The sequence below is a fragment of the Phascolarctos cinereus genome, unplaced genomic scaffold (assembly GCF_003287225.1).
Source record: "Phascolarctos cinereus isolate Bilbo 61053 unplaced genomic scaffold, phaCin_HiC Scaffold_5;HRSCAF=322, whole genome shotgun sequence".
Classification (NCBI taxonomy): Eukaryota; Metazoa; Chordata; class Mammalia; order Diprotodontia; family Phascolarctidae; genus Phascolarctos; species Phascolarctos cinereus.
In genome coordinates, this window is record NW_027555958.1 from 261,891,207 (window position 1) to 261,908,959 (window position 17,753).

Consider the following 17,753-nt stretch of genomic DNA (forward strand, 5'->3'; position numbering starts at 1 on the left):
AAGGGTATGAATTCAGAAGCCAACATCACCAATTTCTGCTACACCTCTCTCTATAGAAAGCCTGGTATTATCTAACCATTCACCTTATGTAAAAGACAACCCTGTGGTACCTGGGTTGCCAAGCCCCATAAAAGAGGATATAGTTGTCTTTAAATCTGCTGCTGAGAAGGGAGTGAAGAGGCATGAAGCAGTACTGAAATCAATGACTATAGAAGGAGTAAAGGGCAAGGCTGGTGAGAGGAGAGAGGAAAAGAAAAGTGAAGGGTAAAAAAGGAACAGAGGTGGAAGACAAGAGTTATGACATTCAGAGAGAGTAGCAACAAGTTAAGCCAGAACAAGGGTAGAAAACAAAAAGGAAAAGGGATGAGGGATGCAAAGGAAAAAGTATGATATGAACAAGAGGAGAAATAGAAAAGCTAAGAGTTGAAAGTGAATAGATGAGGAACATAGGAACCATAATGCAAAGGGGCAAGTGTTATCTAAAATGCAAAGCAGTTGGAAATGAAAATTCAAGGTTGATCAGGCAGGAGGTAAGGATTAAAAGAGGTGACACATGGATGACAAGCAGAAAGTATGGGCAGTACACAGGAAAAGGAATAGATCAAGAGCTAAGGCCAGGAGTACACAGAAAGGTGAAAGAAGAAAACATGGTGATGGGTAGAGATGAAAGGAAAAGAGGAATGTAAAAAATACAAGTGGTGCTTGGGAATTCAAAACACTTTCACTAATACTGCTACTAGTGATAATAATGAATCACTGCAAAAGTCTGTGGGCCATAAACATTTTCACCTGCCTAAAAATGTGCACTGCCCCATGCACTACATATTCCTTTTGCCAAAACAACCTCTGAAAATGAATATTTATTAAGTATCTACCATGCACTAAACACTGTGCTGTGGCTTACAAATATTATCTCACATGATATAACCATAGGTAGGAAGTGCTATTATTACCCCCATTTTATAGTTGAAGAAGCTGACACAGATATAGGTTAAGTGACTTGTGCAAGGTCACCAAATTAGTAAGTGTCTGAGGTTCGATTTTAACTCTAGTCTTCCCAATTCCAGGTTCACCGGACCTCCAAAGTGCTTCCTGGTTTTTGGAAATATTGGTATCACCCACCTGCTGAATGAAAAGATTATACGTCTCCTGTAGCAACACAATGATCCGTGTTGGGCAGCAGTAGTATTTGGATGTGGCCCAAATCAAGCATATTATGTGAAGCAGAGGTCCCACAAGTGGCTTCACTTCACTAAATTCCATAATCTCTATGTTTTCCACATGGCGCTGTAGGGGCTTCAGGTGCACATAGATATTCCGAGCCTCTCTTAGAGCTAGAAGGAGAGTCATAAACACCGTCATACTTCTTTGCTGAGGACACATACGTATTATTTGAGCCCTGTTCTCCAGCAGAGGAGAGCAAGGCAATAATTATCCAGGATCTAAAAAGGAGATGATTTGAGATACTCCTTAAAATTAAAATGCAAAAAATAATATTGAGTCTAATTCTAGAATGCTTAGGGAAAGAGAATATGTCATTGAAATCACTTTTAAAATCTCTCTCTAATGTAAGGAAACAGGGCAGTTTCTAGATTTATGCTGAGCTCCCAGTTTCATGTTTCTTAAAATCATCAAGCATTAAAATGAAATCATATACATGTACCCTATTTATAGAATGAATGTGATACTAAGAATTTGCTGTAAATATTTTTAATCCAGCAAGGCTAGAATGCTGATGGAGGAAGACAAAAAACTATTCATACTTTAATATAATTTTATTACACTATGGTCCAAGAAATAGGTATATACATATATTTATTCCTTTCTGTTTCCATTCAGTATGTTTAACTTCTCTAAAATTCTGTTCAGGTCTTTAACTTCTATTTTGTTTATCTTTTGGTTAGATATGTCTAGGTATGAGAAAAATACACTGAGAGTGTTAATGTTGTCTTCCTCCTATACACTAATAAGCTTTTTCTTCAGAGACTGTTATTTGTGCACATGTACTTGTATGTGTATACACACATATACATAAAGAATTGATATTAATTCATTGTTTGTGATCCCATTAAGCATAATACAGTTTTCATATTTATGTCTTTTAATTGACTTTATATTTACTGTTGCCTTGTTTGAAATCACTGACTTTTTTTATTTACCTGAAATATCATAGAATGAAATGTTGTTGTATCTGCTTTCTAAGCTATTCTGTTACCCTTCTCCATTTCATGGGTGAGTCATCTCATTCATATTCAAAGTTATGATTGGCAATTGTGTATTTCTGTACATTATGTATTCATATACTTTCCCCTCTAATTGATTTCTGTCTCCTTTGTCACAAGAGAAATCTGAGAGACAAAGTTCTGAGCATGACCCATTTATTAGTAAGGCTAGCAATTAACAATAAATGGGGTCAATACCTCTCTCAGTGACCAAAAACCCTGAGTGAGGGCGGACAGGGTCTTTTAATAAAATTACATAGTAAAATTTTAAGCAACATAGATGTGAAAAAGGAATTGCTACAATAGTTGAAACTGACAAGATCTGACCTTTTAGGTTAGGCAAGTTTCTCTGGACAGTGGGTGATGGGTAAAGTTACAAATATGGAAATTGTTGTTCATCCTTTGTTTTCAATGAGGACCAATGACGTTATGAGTGATGTTTTAACTTTCAAGTGAATTGGATTTAATTAAAGCAGAGTTGCACAAAGTCATTAGCCTCACTCTCTCTTCCAGAGTCATTAGAGGAGGACAAAATAGCAGGACAAAAATCAAGAGAACTAGCAATGACCAGGATTCAGTGGATGACCTTGGCATCCTTGATGTCGGACCAAATTCTACATACTCCACAGGGCAGCTGCTTTTATGGAAATTGTTCTCATTTACCTGTTCCATCAAAGGAAGCCTTCACATGCTTGTGATAAACATTCCCCCAAACTCAATATCTGGTTTGAGGCCTGCTGATTATCCTCAACCTGGTTTAGCCCATCAGCCAAGGTGGTTTTACTGGGGTGTGGCCACTGCACATGCTGCAACTTCTCGGAGCCACATGTGAGAGTTTGGTGAGAGATGGACACTAAAGGAGGATGAGCAGCTCTGAAAAGGGCATGCCAAGCCCTCACAACAAAGGTGATAGTCCTCCCTGAATACCACATATACCTCAAAAGCTTGACCTTTAGGCAAGTTTCTCTGGGGTACAGATGGTGGGTGAAGTTTACAAGGGAAAGGAACCTTGATGGGGAATATTAAATTTGGCTTGATTAAGTATTAGAAAAATAGAATTAAAATCAATTTTCAATTTTACACCTTTACAAAAAAGATGTAGAGAGAGAAGTGTGTTCCACACTAATCATCTGTATTTGATGCAATTAACTTGCACTATTCCTCTTATTTTCTCTACATCTCTGATCACAGGTTTTCACCTATAATTATTTCCTCCCACCAAAATATTCCTTTATCATTTCTCTTTACTTATTTTTCCATTCTTACTACCATACTTGACACTTTGTGTCAGGATCAGTAGTTGGGTGTTTGGTGCACGTAGGATCTTTATAATGGATGCCAAGAATAGTTGAGCCATTGGTCTCTGACAGAGTGATCTTTCACCTGTGGTCTGTACCAGAGTGGTCTGTGCCAGATCACTGCCCTCTCCGTCCTAGACTCACAGGCTCCCAAGTACCTATTAAGATCAAATCAACACAGCTGCATGCTCCAGGTATCCTTGTCTAGATCCTGATTCAGTCTCTCAACTCCCTGCCCCTATTACACATCTTCAGATTATATACTGGCCTTTCTCTGGATGCCTAAGCTAGAAGGCTTCTATGAGCTGTGCTTGTAGATTGGGATTTTTTGTCTAGACTCCTCTAATGTCTACAACCTCCTGGCTATGTCTTTGTATAGATGTGGATAGCAAAATGCACTTTAATTTCTCCTTAGATTTCTTGATCATGACAGACAAGAGTTTTTACTATATGCCAGGTACTATACTAAATATATATATATATATATATACATATATATGCATATATAATGTATGTGTCTATATATATGTATAAAATATATCAACAACATATAATACTATGTATTTAGAAGGGTCCCTCCTAAAAGGTTGGGCCTCTTTACTACCAGAGTAGTGATGTGCTGTTTTAAAGAAAGGGTAGATAATTTTTAGCAATTTAGAAGCTTTCCTAGTTTTGTTCCCTTGGTTAGGCTCTGAGGGATTTTTACTTTCCCAGAAGGTAGCAATAAAGAGAATTATAGACTCCCTTTTGCCAACCAGTTCATCCAGACAGCAAAAGTCTGTATATATGAATATAGCATCTCTTTCCTTACACACAGTCCTAAAGTCTTTTTTTAATCCAACACTCTGGTTTAGGGCTTGGCCCCCTCAATGAGAGATCTGAATCTAACTCATAGTGATCACACAATATATTTACCAAATCATCAACTTTGTAGGCTAACCAGAGAATGGATACTTGGCCAACAATCACAAAATAGTTCTATGGGTTTAAGATTCCTCAGTATTTAATATTAAAATTTTCATATGAGTCTAATGCAAATGGGAGGCTGGGAAATAAAGTACAGAGGTAGTATTTGCCCTTTTGCCCAGAGTAGGTGTATTGCCCTGTAGGTCGCTTTTGTTTTAGTATTTTTCATATGTAAATCTCAAACGTGTCTTTGTATTTCTCTTTTCCAATCAACAAAATTGCTGAAGTCTGAAAAGGACACTCCCTTATACTAAAGATTGAACAAATACTTCTCAAGGAGTCAGGGTTCAAAAAGGGTTTGGTTTGGGAATAGCCTAAAATTATATGGTTGGCAAGAGATTTCAAAACTGGAGGATTTCTAAACAAGAATTCTTTCTTAAACTAGACAAAGTTTTACCATATACTCTATGTGTCTATGGCAGCCCACTTGTACATTTGCAGTTTTTGCAGCATTCTAGACAACTGACCTAAGTGTGTGTCAATAATCCTGGAAGAAGAGATGTAACAGCAGAGAAAGGAAAGAACTATCCATGTTCCTTAGGTCATAGGAGGTTATCCAAGGGTAAGGTGACAGCAGCAAAGGCAGGAAGCTTGGCCACACCATCATTATGGCTGTGATTTAAAAGCACACTCCATGACCATTTCTGCCTATACATATACTCATTTGACAACTGCCTTAAATTTGAAACTGAAGACCATAATCAATCTCTTAAATAATACTATAGAATTTTATTTTAAGATTGCAAAAGGTAATCAAATAGTCACATAGTTTGACTAGGTTTGGAAGCCTTGAAATATATATCTGATACCCATTTCTCTAAATGTAGAGTTTATTTTTGTTTTCTTCATTAAAAAGACTGATTTTCCTTAGCAAAAAAAAATACAAATATGGAATAGCCTTTAGTAGGCTGTTTCATGAGTTACTCTGCCACTCCATTTATCCCCACAATTAATAACCTGGTAGCCAATCATCTGGTAATAAACCTAACCAAACTTAATCATCTAGGCTAGCCATCAATTAGATGACAACTGACACAGCCTATCACAAGACCTATACTTAAATTTTTTTTGGTTTGTTAGACCCTACCAGTTCCAGCTGAACTCACATTTCACGGGCAGACAGCCTTTGAGAAACCAGGTTGTCACCTTCCACAAATATTAAGACATCAGAAATTGGCTTTCATAGAAGAATGATATTTGGGGACAGCCAATGTATGATAAAAACATTATTTTTAGACATAAAATTCATGATGTTCTGGGATGCAATGAGTATTTTCTTTGTATTAGTAGGAGAGGCAATAGAAGATATGTAGTCCTGGAAAAAGCACTTGCCTTTCAGAAATCAGGAAATCTGGGCTAGCTAGCTAGCTACCTAGCATTAACTAGCTATGTGATCTTGACTAAGTAACTTTACTTTGGTGCCTCAGAGAATTTATTCATAAAATAAGAAGGTTGGACAGATGATCTCTAAAGTCTCTTCTAGATTAAAAAAAGTCTATGATTCTAGGTAGATCTTCAGTGTTTGTATTGGAGCAATAAAAGCTACCATTTGAGGTTGTTTAGATGCAGTAGGAAATTATCCATTCCAAATCCATTCCAAATAAGAAGGAAACTAAGCAGTCAGATTGAGGTGAAGAAATGTCTTGAATACTCCAGATAGGAGATGGTAAGAATAAACAATCACAGAAGCTTTAATCTGCCTAAATTGAAGTCAGGATCAACTGAAAAATACCTTAAGGATCAACTAGTCCAACACCTTCACTTTGAAGGTGAGGAAACTGAGGTTCACAGAGAAGAAATTACTTTCCCAAGGTCACAAAGGTCAAAAGTATCAAAACTGAAGCAAGACTCTGTTGCCAAACCTAGCCATCTTTTCACTAAACAATGCTGGTCATCTGCATTCACCCTTAAATCAGACACTTGTGAAATTTATTGCTGAAACTCACCTGCTATGACATCTCTGAACATGGCTTTGAAGGCTGGGAAGTAGCTACTCTGAAGTCTGTTTAGAAGTTCAGCCATGCCCCTCACCTTTATGGCTCTCAGCTGATTATAAATATACTCCAGATCATCACATCTAAAACACCACAGCAGAGAGATTTCAAAGACATGAATACTAAAAAATTATTGAAACATGTACTACATATATTGATAGAGATACTGATGATACAAAAATGGCTCTGTAGAGAACTATATCAATGCCTACCCAAAGAAAATGATCCATCCCTAGAAGCAATAGGGTTACAGGACAGTGACAATAAAATCCTGTGTAATGAACTTGATGTCCAGGGTGCAATTCCAGGAGGTAATAATACCTACTTGAGGGACTGCTCTAAAGATATCAAGCAGGATGAAGAAGAGAGGAATGAGAAAGTTGGGGCAAGAGCAGAAATTAGGACTCTTTAGGTAATAACTTTGTGCTGGAACCTGCTTCATTGAGTTCTATTTATGGTGGAACATGACCTGACCTGGGAAAGAGCACTGTACAGTCAATTTCTCCCTGGTCTCCTATTTATTTATATAACTACTCTCTCCTTGTGGATACTCTCTCTTCTCTTGGTTTTCATTACATTACTCTCTTCTGGTTCTCCTCCTACCAGTTTGATCAGTCCTTCTCCCTTTCCTTTGATGGTTCAACATTCCCATCATACACTTTAACTGTGGCTGTATCCCAAGTTTCTGTTCTCAGCCTTGTTCCCTTCTCTCTATCGTCTCTTTGGGTAACTTCATCAGTTCCTATGGGTTTTACTGTCATATCTATATAAACAATTCACAAATCTATACCCCATTACCAATTGTCCATTTGATGTTTCAAACTGGATGTCATGGAGACATCTTAAACTCAACATGTACAAGATTTAATTTATTATCTTCCCTCCTCCCCAACATACCTTCTTCCAAACATCTCTATTTCTACAAAAATGTCACAATTCTTTTAGTTTACCAGATTCGTCATCTTGGCATTATCCTTGGTTCCTCTCATTAACCCAATGCCAAATCTTGTCTTTTCTACTTCCACGATACCTCTATCATAACAACTCTTCTTGCTACAACAGCAAGTGGTCTCCCTGCCTCAAGTCTTTCACCATTCCAGTTCATTCTTAACATGCCTGCCAAAGTGACCTTTTTCCTTTTAAGTACATTGTAGTACATTAAGTACATTTAAGTACATGCCATTCTTCTACTCAACCAACTCCATTCACTCACTACCAGCTTGAGGATAAAATAGAAATTGTTTACCTCTTAAAGTCATTCACCACCTAGCCCAAACCCATCTTTCCAGCCTCACTGAACATTAGTACCCCACTCACACTCTGTTATCTAGCCAAACTGACCTCTGTGTTATTCAGAGATCCCTCATCTCTGTACCTTTGCATTGGACATCCCCCATCCTTGAGTACAGTCTCTTCTCACTTCCATCTCAAAAAAACTGTGCTCTTTCTTCAAGAAGGAAATTAAATGAAGCTCAAAAACAGGCAACCTTTCCTGATGCCCCCAACTTTTAATTCCCTTCCCCCAGACAACCTTATATTTAATTTTTTGAATTTATTTGTATTTATTCTGTATTTGCTTATATATTACTTGTTATCTTCCTTATTAGAATATAAGTTCCATTTGAATAAGAATGCTTCATTCATTATATCTGTATCCCCAGAATCTAGCACAGTGCCTGGCACACAATACATGCTTAATAAATGTTTGTTGATTGACTGATGAATTCATGATCATACAGAATGGATGGCATCTATATTTAGTAAAAGGGAGAAGAGGAAGAGCTTAGGATCACATTTTCATCAGTGTAAAAATGTTAAAAAAAGAAGTTTTGATATGTACATATAATGGAATTAATTTTGTAGAACCTGCCACCGGATACTGCCCAGAAAGGGCTGTCTCCTGCAGAAAGAAGAGTATTTTCATTTTAGTGTTTCAAAGAACCTGAACCCTGGGAAGAACATGTATTCTTCACAAATGGGGGTATGTCTTCCACATTTACCTTCTCTTCCAGAACTCCACCTCCACTTTGGGGGTGGGATTTTCCCCCTGTAAGAGTGACTCTGAAGACTCCCTCTTTAACACCACTTGGATCTGGTGACTCCATTTGATCACTGTGGACTCAATGACATAGACAACTGACTTATCCATAGAATCCACACTGTAAACAGAAAAAGATTCATTGATATTTGAGATGCAACCTGTTCTATAGTGACTGGGGAAGAGTAGACTTAGGGAAGCATGAACATTTAAGAGCTATCTTCAAATATGTAGATGCCATACGAAAGAAAAAAATGGATGTGTTATGTGTAGCTCTAGAAGCCAGAACAAAGGCCAATGGTTGGAATTTAAAGGAAGGTTGTCTTTCTACTTAACATTAAGCAGAATTTTCTAACAATTAGAGCTATACAACAATGTAATAGAATGCTTAAAGGGGTGATGACCCCAAGCCAAGCAAAAACTACGTAATTCCCTGATGAGCATGCAATAGAAAGAATTCCTAAATTAGGTGGGGGTGGGGGAAAGTTGTATCAGATGATCTCTAAGGTTCCTTTCTTTCAATCCTAAGAGTTTATTAAAGATCTAAAGAACACCCCAGGTGAAACCAAAGCCAGTATCTACTATATCTCAGAGGCCAAAACTAACACAATGTACTTACCCTTTCTCACTTTCATAATCCACAAATTCCATGTTTTCTGAGCCTACTGGAAGAGGCAATAATGTTTTGCCTGTCACTTGCCCCAGAAAGACAGTAAGATCACTCTGTAGGTTGTGGATGTGTTGTCTAACATCTTGATATATGGCATTTGGCCAGTCTTGATGGTTCTTCTCATTGGTCAAGACAGGCATCACTACCTGTAATATTCATAGAACAAATGAGACAGCTATATTAAGTATCAAAGACAAAGAAAATATAGCTCTATACATAACATCCAATAGCTCAGCTTTAATCCAGTCTATAATTCTGAATAACATTATGACCATATCTCAAAATAAGAAAACCTGGTGAAGGATATAAATTAGTGTGAAGGATAGATTAGAGAGAAAAGAGAGAGAGGAAGGGAATAAATTTGTTGGGAGGCTATTTCAATAGTTCAGACCAATGATAATGAAGGCCTATGCAAGTGTAATCGTATGGTAATAGGGAGCAAGGAACAGATTACAGAGATATTGCTCTGATAACCAACTGGACATGAGCGGCAAAGGAAAGAGAAGAGTTCAAAACAACATCGATGTTATAAACACACCTGGCAGAAATTGTTAAGTCAGAAGAAGAATGTACTCAGGTTTGTATACACTGAGTTTGAGGTGAAACATCCAGTTGGTGATGCCCTTGAGGGTAGTTGGAAATGCAGGGTTTGGGAGCCATTTTTATAAAGATGATAAAGAAAGACATAGGAATGATTACCACTGGAGAGGGTGGAGATAGAATCAAGCTGAGTACAAAATCTTGGAGAATTTTCTATTTAAAAGGGTTATGAAGAAGACAAAGGGCCAGAAAATGAGATAAAGAAGGAGTAAGAGAGGTAGGTAGCAGAGCCAGGAGAACATGTTGTCTTAAGCCAAGAGAGGAGAGATTATCCAGAAATAGAGAGGGATTAACAGTGTCAAATGTTGCTCAAGGACAATGACAATTGAAAAAATATACTGGATTTGCTGTGTAGGTCATCACTGGTATCCTACGAGAGAAGAGTTTTAGTAGCGCCATGAAGAGGTTGAAGATGTATTGCAAGAAGCTGAAAGAGTGGCTGTTTAGCCAAATTAGCCTTGTTCTGATCTCAGTTCAAATCTCACTTTCATTTCTCAACTACTCCAGTCCCCAGGAATCTATGTTTTTCTTCTCTTCCTTTCCATGTTCTCTACCATTCATTTGATACACATCAAAAATACTGCTTTGTTATTTAAAATTTCAGATCTTTTCAACTAGATTTGTAGAGAGTAGCTCTCTACGTTGTGCAGAGTAAATGCCCCATAAATGTTCATTGGCTGAAGAAAAAGGCATAGACTCCCAAGAGGTCATTTATAGAGCTGGAACTAGGGTACAGGAATTTTCCTTCCCCACCTAAGGAAGGGTGACCTGAAATGTTTGAAAACCAGCAAGGAGAAAACTATACTAACAGGGAAACTCCACTTTCCCCTCACTCCTGATTTCATAGTGTTGGGTTGACTGTTAACTATTCTAGCCTAGGCAAATTTCTGCCATTTGGAGTTTAGATCTTTATAGTACTGTGAGAAGGTTGGGGTCAAGGCATAGAGTTGAGTTCTACTACAATCCCAGACACATGTGCTGTCCCACTACCTCTGTTCTTCCACTCCCCTGTCACTCTGGGAAATTTCTGCAAATTTTGGAGTCTGATCTCCATGGCTATGGGGGAGGGGTCAGGATATGCAGTTGCTTTCTGTTGTAAGCCTATGGGTTCTTTTGGTTAGTGCAGCCTTGCTGGAATTACTGGAGTGCTGTGAGTGGTGGGGGAGGGGTTACTGATTGAGCAAGAGTTAGGCATTAGTTCATGGTCAGAGAACTGAGAAACAGAGGGAATGGATCAGGACATGGTATGTGTGTGGGGAAGAGGAGGGGAGCTGTGTGACATTTGAACAAGCCTTAGGGAAAGAATCTATTATCCATCTGGGGCCAGTTCTGTCTCTGCAAAGGCCACCTGGGGCAGAGACCTAGGGTGAATTATCCAGTGTGGGAGAAGGCTGGGAGACTTTGAGATCCAGCCCCCAGGGAAACTACCTCAGAGGGAAAGGAGTCAGAAAGTGAGCAATAGGGGATAATAAGGGGGAAAAAGACTGAAATTACCACCCATCCCAGGAGGAAGAAAACTCAAAGACCTTGAGTATAAGCAGATACACCAATAGAGAAGACATTAAAAGTAGAAGGAAACTCCTGATCTATTAAACAAGATCAAACTCCTATGAATAAATATCACAAAATAAAAGAAACTTCAATACCAGATAAGGCAGGAGGCCGTGTGGATTTTAAGAAGAACATGGAACCACAATATGATGTCCCTGATTGGCTTAAATGAGAAGTAAAAGTTGTAATATCAAAATTTATGACCTACATAGCAGAAAGAATGTGCAGAAAAAAAAAACTTGAATCCATGGAACCAAGTTTCACTAAAGAAACAAAATAAAAGATGGTGAATGTAAATACACAGAAGTGGAAGACAATCTGGAAGAAGAGAAACTAAAAACAATAACGTTAAAAGAAAACATGCTGTCCGTGCAGTGTTGGTTTTAAAGAAGCTGCCATTGGTGAAGCAGAGGGCTGTTTATGTAACTGGGCATTCAACTAAGTCTGAATCATTTTGCATACTGTTGTTATGTGCAAGGAGACATGACTGGATTACAGGAGAGAATGCTAAGATGATGCTGCATACCTGTATAAGGGGTACAGGTGGTACAGTGCTGCATAGAAAGACATTTAGTTCAAGAATCTGTGAGAGACACATGGAGAGAGACTTTGCAATCTACAGGCATGCAAAAGAAGCTCCTCAGGATGTCTCTCACCCCTAGCTTGCTTCCCTAGAGACTTCAGAAACTTTCCCTTGGGTGAGATTAGGACCCCTCTTTTTGTCTGGGATGAGATTTCATCTTACTCCAAGCTGAAGAGCTTATTCATTTTTGCGTATTTTCTGACATAATTTGATCTCTAGACCATCTTCTATTTCTGGTTGATTAGATAAGTGGGTTTACACACAATTCATTATTTATGATGGCCTTTTAAAAATCAATGTTTGATGGAAACAAGTTACATTGACTAGTGTAAGCTAAGGGCTATTTTTTCTTCTTAAAAGAAACAAGGAAACCATCTTTTGTTCTGAACCTATGGTGACACTAGACCAGCAATACTGGGTGGGAGGGGAAGGATAGAGATAAAGCTAGTCTGATTTCGGTCTTGAAGCATCAATGACCCTTCTTCAGTTCTCCATAAGGCAGACCCTTAAAGACAGGTCTACTAGGTTTTAGAACTATCTAACCAAAACATTTACAAGACACATAGCTATACATTTAGAGAGCCCATGTGGGCATACTTACATATATGTGTGTGTGTGTGTATGTGTGTGTGTGTGTGTGTGTGTGTGTGTGTGTGTAGATATATTTAGATATATATATATAGATATATATATATAGATATATATATACAGAGAGAGAGAGAGAGAGAGAGAGAGAGAGAGAGAGAATACATATACATTAATATATTTTTATGTTTGCTTTAAGGCATGAGGGAGTGTTGCTACAACAATCTAAAGGGACTGAATTATTGGTTTTAAACTGCATTAAGACTTCTGGGACTCTATACACACATAAATATGTATATGTATATACAGTCAGTGAATATGCTTAGAAAGGCTGGAGATAGGCTTATTAAAAGTGTCTATTGGCATCTGAATTATTATACATATAAAACTTGCACACGCTTGCTTCAAGGAAGTTTACTGCATCACTCTAATACTTCTGACATATTTTATTAAGCCAATACATATGCTTTGGGGGAAAAATTGTGGGAATGTTTAGGTCATTAGGACATAATTGCTTTTGTGGAGAGGTGCAGTGTCAATGAAGAGGACAGGATACTAACCACTCCCCCCAATAAAATCATGAAATTGGATAACAATGTTTTGGTGACCAAACTACATCACAAATTTACTCTATCTTCCAGATAATGGGGGTGGGGGTGGGGGTGGGATTGTCTCTGTGGTAGCAGTAACACCTGGGCTGATTTCCCTTTAAGGGAACAAGGAAGCTTGTCTGGAATTTGGTTGGTCCCAGACACTAGGGCTTGAATTTTCAGTTTGTCTTCCTTTTTGTCTGAGACATAGAAAGCCCAGTTTACAAAGAATTGGGGCTCTTCAGGTTTTAGTAGCAAACTGCTTCAATGAATGGTCAGGGGGAAGGGAGTAGAATTTTATTTTAAGTTAATTATGATTATGTCTTTTGAAAATTTTGTCACAAGTACAGATTTTTTAAAAATTGCATTTTATGATCCCCAAGTGTCTCATTACATTTTAATCTGGATTCTAAATCTTTGGACTTGCCTGAGTTAGAACTGTCCTAGAATAGTCTGAATGTGCAGGAAAAGAGACAGTCACATAAAGTTGGGAAGGAGATTTAAAATTCAGTGGGATAGGAGCAAACATGGGCAAAATTAATTATGAAATACTGTCAGGAAGATTCATGGCATTTAGACTAGACTAGAATGGAATGGAACTAGACTAGAAAAGGAAAGAGCAGGTCCCATCCACACTTGCACAAAAAGCCTGAAAGGAAATTTAGAACCAGAGGGAGCTGGAGCATCTGGAGCTCTGCGCACCCTCTGGTGGCTTACACAGAGTTTGCGCCTTAAGTGACCATTCCAGCCTCACTTTATAAAGTGCTCTCCTGGAAGAGCAACTCACCCACACCCACTCTAGTTCACAGTTTTCTCTTTCAAGCCTAAAATTTCCTCTTTGCAACTTCTACTCACTCTTTCTATCTTTTCTCTCCAGGATCAAATGATCCCTAAAGTCGAATTCTATGGAAACCTATAACTCATAATCCACAGGCTTCTAGCCATGCCTCTTCACCCGTTATGACCAAGCCTTTTGCCCTCCAGGTCCAGGCCATCCAAAGGTTTCCTTCCCCACGCGCCCCTCCCGGGCTCTGCCTGAAAGTTGAGTGCCCCTCACCTCAGCCACCAGCGTGGCCAGATGCTCCAACGGTGCCGGGGCCAGCTCCCCGCAGAACACTGAGCCTCTGGGGTCCAAGGGCCCCGGGGGGTCGGGAGACCCGTGCAGGAAGAACAGAGCTTTGGCTCGAGGCAGGTCAGAGGCAGGCCCCGAGCTCAGGTGCAGCCCTCCACACCCTGGCCTCACCACCAGCATGGGCTCCTGGGGGCGGTTGCCCGCCAGGAAGGCCTGAAGCAAGTGCCCTGATTCGGGCGAGCCCGCGCAGAGCTTCCAGGAGCCTGCCGCCGGCCGCAGGCATCGAGTCACGTAGTTACCCAGCAGCTGAAGCCTAGGGTCTGGCCCTTCCTCGCCTTCTCCATCTTCGACCTCGGAGGACACAGCCGCCACCTTCGCCTGCATCCTGCTACAGGCTCCTGCTTGTTGCTGCTTTGGTTTCCATAGAGACAGGAAAAACTTCCCCCTCCTCCTTCTCCTTCCCTAACCCCGCTTCCTCCTCCTTTTAGGTCCCCTTAGCTCCCCTACTGCCCTTACAATCTACTTCCCCCTCTGACTCCGCCTTCCAGCTCCTCTAGGCTAGAGGGAATGTAGAAGGATGGGGCGGGCAAAAAAGGGAGAGAGAGAAAGGAGAGTGAATGCTGTATGGATTTGGGTAATTTTCTTAGCCCTTTTAATTCACAAGGCCCTGAAGCAAAAAGAATAGAAATTAATGTGTACTCTAGTCTTTGTATAGCAATAAAACATACATTCACTACATCTGAGGTAATAGGCTGGTTTGTTTTAATGTAAAACTATGCATTAGCATACAAAGATCAAATCATTTACCCACCAGGCCACGTGGTTGGCCTATTGCTATTTTACAAGGCAGGGCTGGAAACACCTAATGTTTCCCCAAGGTATTTTGGCGTCCAGAGCCTTTTTTTTTACCCATTCTCAATATCCGTGGACACTGCAGCTTAGGTGCTCAAAGGTAACAGCTGTTAGGATGCCTGGAAAGTGAATAATATGGGCGACATGGCCCAGAGGGTTGATCTGAGTTTCTTTCCTCCCTGCCAGTTCACAAACTCCATTAACGTGACTAACCCCCAAGGAGACATCTTTTCTAGGTTAAACTGAATATTTATAATCAGCTTCAAAGAAATTTGAACAGAACAGGCTCATATCAGAGGCAGCCTAGTAAGCAGGGAGCCCCCTCAGGAAAACTCTTGTGGCAGGTGGCATAATTGACCTCATAATAATTGGGACACAAAGGTTGTTCTGATAAGAAAGTCCAGATTAAAAAAAAAAAAAAGAAAGAAGAATCAGGTTACCAGTTAGTGTTTTATCATGAGAACAATCACACAATTATGTACTTTCATTTAAAGAATTGCTGTGGCTAAATATGACATGTTTATGATGGGAAGATAAATTCTTATCATGTAAGAAGACATTAATAGAGTCAAGTATATATGATTATACAAAATTTCCAAATTGCATTACATAAAAAACTACAACCAAAATTTTTTAAAAAGTAAACAACAGATTGGGGAAAATTTGCATAAGAATGCATGAGAAATAAAAACCCAAGATCCCCACTTTACACGAATTGATAAAATTTTAAGAGCAATATCCACTCTCTAGTAATCAAAAGATATTAATAGATAACTTACAGATAAACACAAATTTTAAGGAACATTTGAAGAGCAGTCAACCTCAATAATAAACAAAGAATTTATCATGAAAACAGCTTTGTAGTACCACTTCAATCCATCAAGTTGGAGGGGAAAAAAATGAAATGACAAAACTCATGGTAACATGGTGGAGAAACCATACACTCATACATTGCTGATGATTTGCAAATGGATGCAATCTTTTTGGAGGGCAATCTGGAGATTGGAGAGCATGCAACAAGAGTTTACAAACTGACTCCAAATCTCAATACTATGAATATGGCCCACACATATAATTTATAAAGGACAAAAAACATTGTAAAGACATTTATAGTTGCTTTGTTTGTAATACAGAAAAAATGGAAGTAACCTAAATGTTTAATCTTGGAGCATTGACTAAACAAATTAGGCTAAATAAATGCAACAAAAATTATTTCTTTATTTTGATATTGAATGGTCTTTGATTTCAACCCTGTGTATACTCCTTCCACTTGAATAGTTCACAACTTTCTCCATAACATTTTATGAGTTGCTATAGAGTAAATGTTATAAGTGGTGGCCAATTCTCTAATGATGACTTTCATTGAATTTATCAGGGCTGATCCTCAGATGACAGACTTGTAGTTCATTACTGAAACTTTAATTGAAGAATTTCTAGCTTTGGTACTACCTTTCTTAACTTGCTGGCTTAGTTCTGGTAAAATATAGTTATATCATATCATGTCAGGCAGGTGGCACAGTGGATAGAGTACTGGGCCTGGAGTCAGGAAGACTTGTCTTTCTGAGTTCAAATTTGGCTCCAGACACTTGCTAGCTTTATGACTCTGAGCAAATCACCTAACCCTTATTTGCCTCAGTTCCTTATCTGTAAAATAAGCTGGAGAAGGAAATGGAAACCACTCCAGTATCTCTGCCAAGAAAACCTCAAATGAGGCACAAAAAGTCAGATATGACTGAAAAAAAAATGACCTAACAACAAAAATTATATTATATTACGTTATTTTAATAATATATATTAGCATAGTGTCTTGCATACATTAAGCGTGTGATACCTGTGAGCTTCATGTGTATTACTTTGTGGGTCTGCCCCACAGTTGTAGTAGTAGTCTATATTGTCTTTTGTACTGTCTTCCTTAAAGAATACAGAAAGGCAATGTTTCACTACACTAATTGTTCAATGAAGAAGTTTAATATTTGAGTTGTCCAAGAGTTTGTCCTATATTCAAGCTATTGACACTCTAGTGTTCTCATCATAATCTCTTGTGTGCATGAGTAAAAGCATTCTGCACCACCAAACAGAGTAACTCTGTGCAAGGGACTCAAGTTAACACTTGTGCAAGCTAGACTACAACATGTAGTCTATAATAATATGAAATATTGCTCATAATTATTAAAAATAGAAAATTGATGGCATCTGGGCTTACCTGTCTCTGTCAAATGATGTTGCATATCAGAGAACACAGACAATCAGCATTATTGCTGCACAGGTTATCAGACAACAAAATTAAAAGAAAAAAAACTTAAGTGCTTCCCACAGGAGATCTAGATCTCCACGTGGCACTTACCTAAAGAAAAGAAATAAAGAAGGTATTTATGTGTACGAGGCCACAGCCTGGGACCTCAGAGTATAAGCTTCACCACACTTTGTGAAACCTAACAAACCCCCACCAAGGACCTCTTTTTATCTTGGTCTCCACTTCCACTTCCAGGCCAATTGCTTCCACAGTTTTCTAATCACTTAAGGTAGAGTTGTAGCAGCTGGCAACCCAGGAGACCAACTTCTGAAGTCCACATGGTAGACAAGAAGCCTCAATTCAAATCTAGTGGCTCTCTGACCCCTGTCAACCTTCCCACGTGCAGGAGGTCTCTCTGAAGGGCAAAAGAAAAGAGAAAAACTCAGTTCTGCATGCCAGCATTCATATGTTGGCCTCTGTCTTCCTGTCACACAGCTTC

At 38.9% G+C, this 17,753-nt stretch overlaps 1 protein-coding gene across 1 annotated transcript in view; it reads right to left on the reverse strand.

The window, feature by feature from the left end:
• DNAH9 (dynein axonemal heavy chain 9) overlaps positions 1 to 14,704 on the reverse strand; it is a 458,278-nt gene extending 443,574 nt beyond the window's left edge. The window contains 5 exon segments of the mRNA XM_020965915.2: positions 1,123 to 1,334; positions 6,433 to 6,563; positions 8,481 to 8,639; positions 9,138 to 9,334; positions 14,155 to 14,704. Coding sequence (XP_020821574.1) covers positions 1,123 to 1,334; positions 6,433 to 6,563; positions 8,481 to 8,639; positions 9,138 to 9,334; positions 14,155 to 14,553 — 1,098 coding nt within the window. The 5' untranslated portion in view covers positions 14,554 to 14,704.
• Positions 14,705 to 17,753: the final 3,049 nt, after the last annotated feature.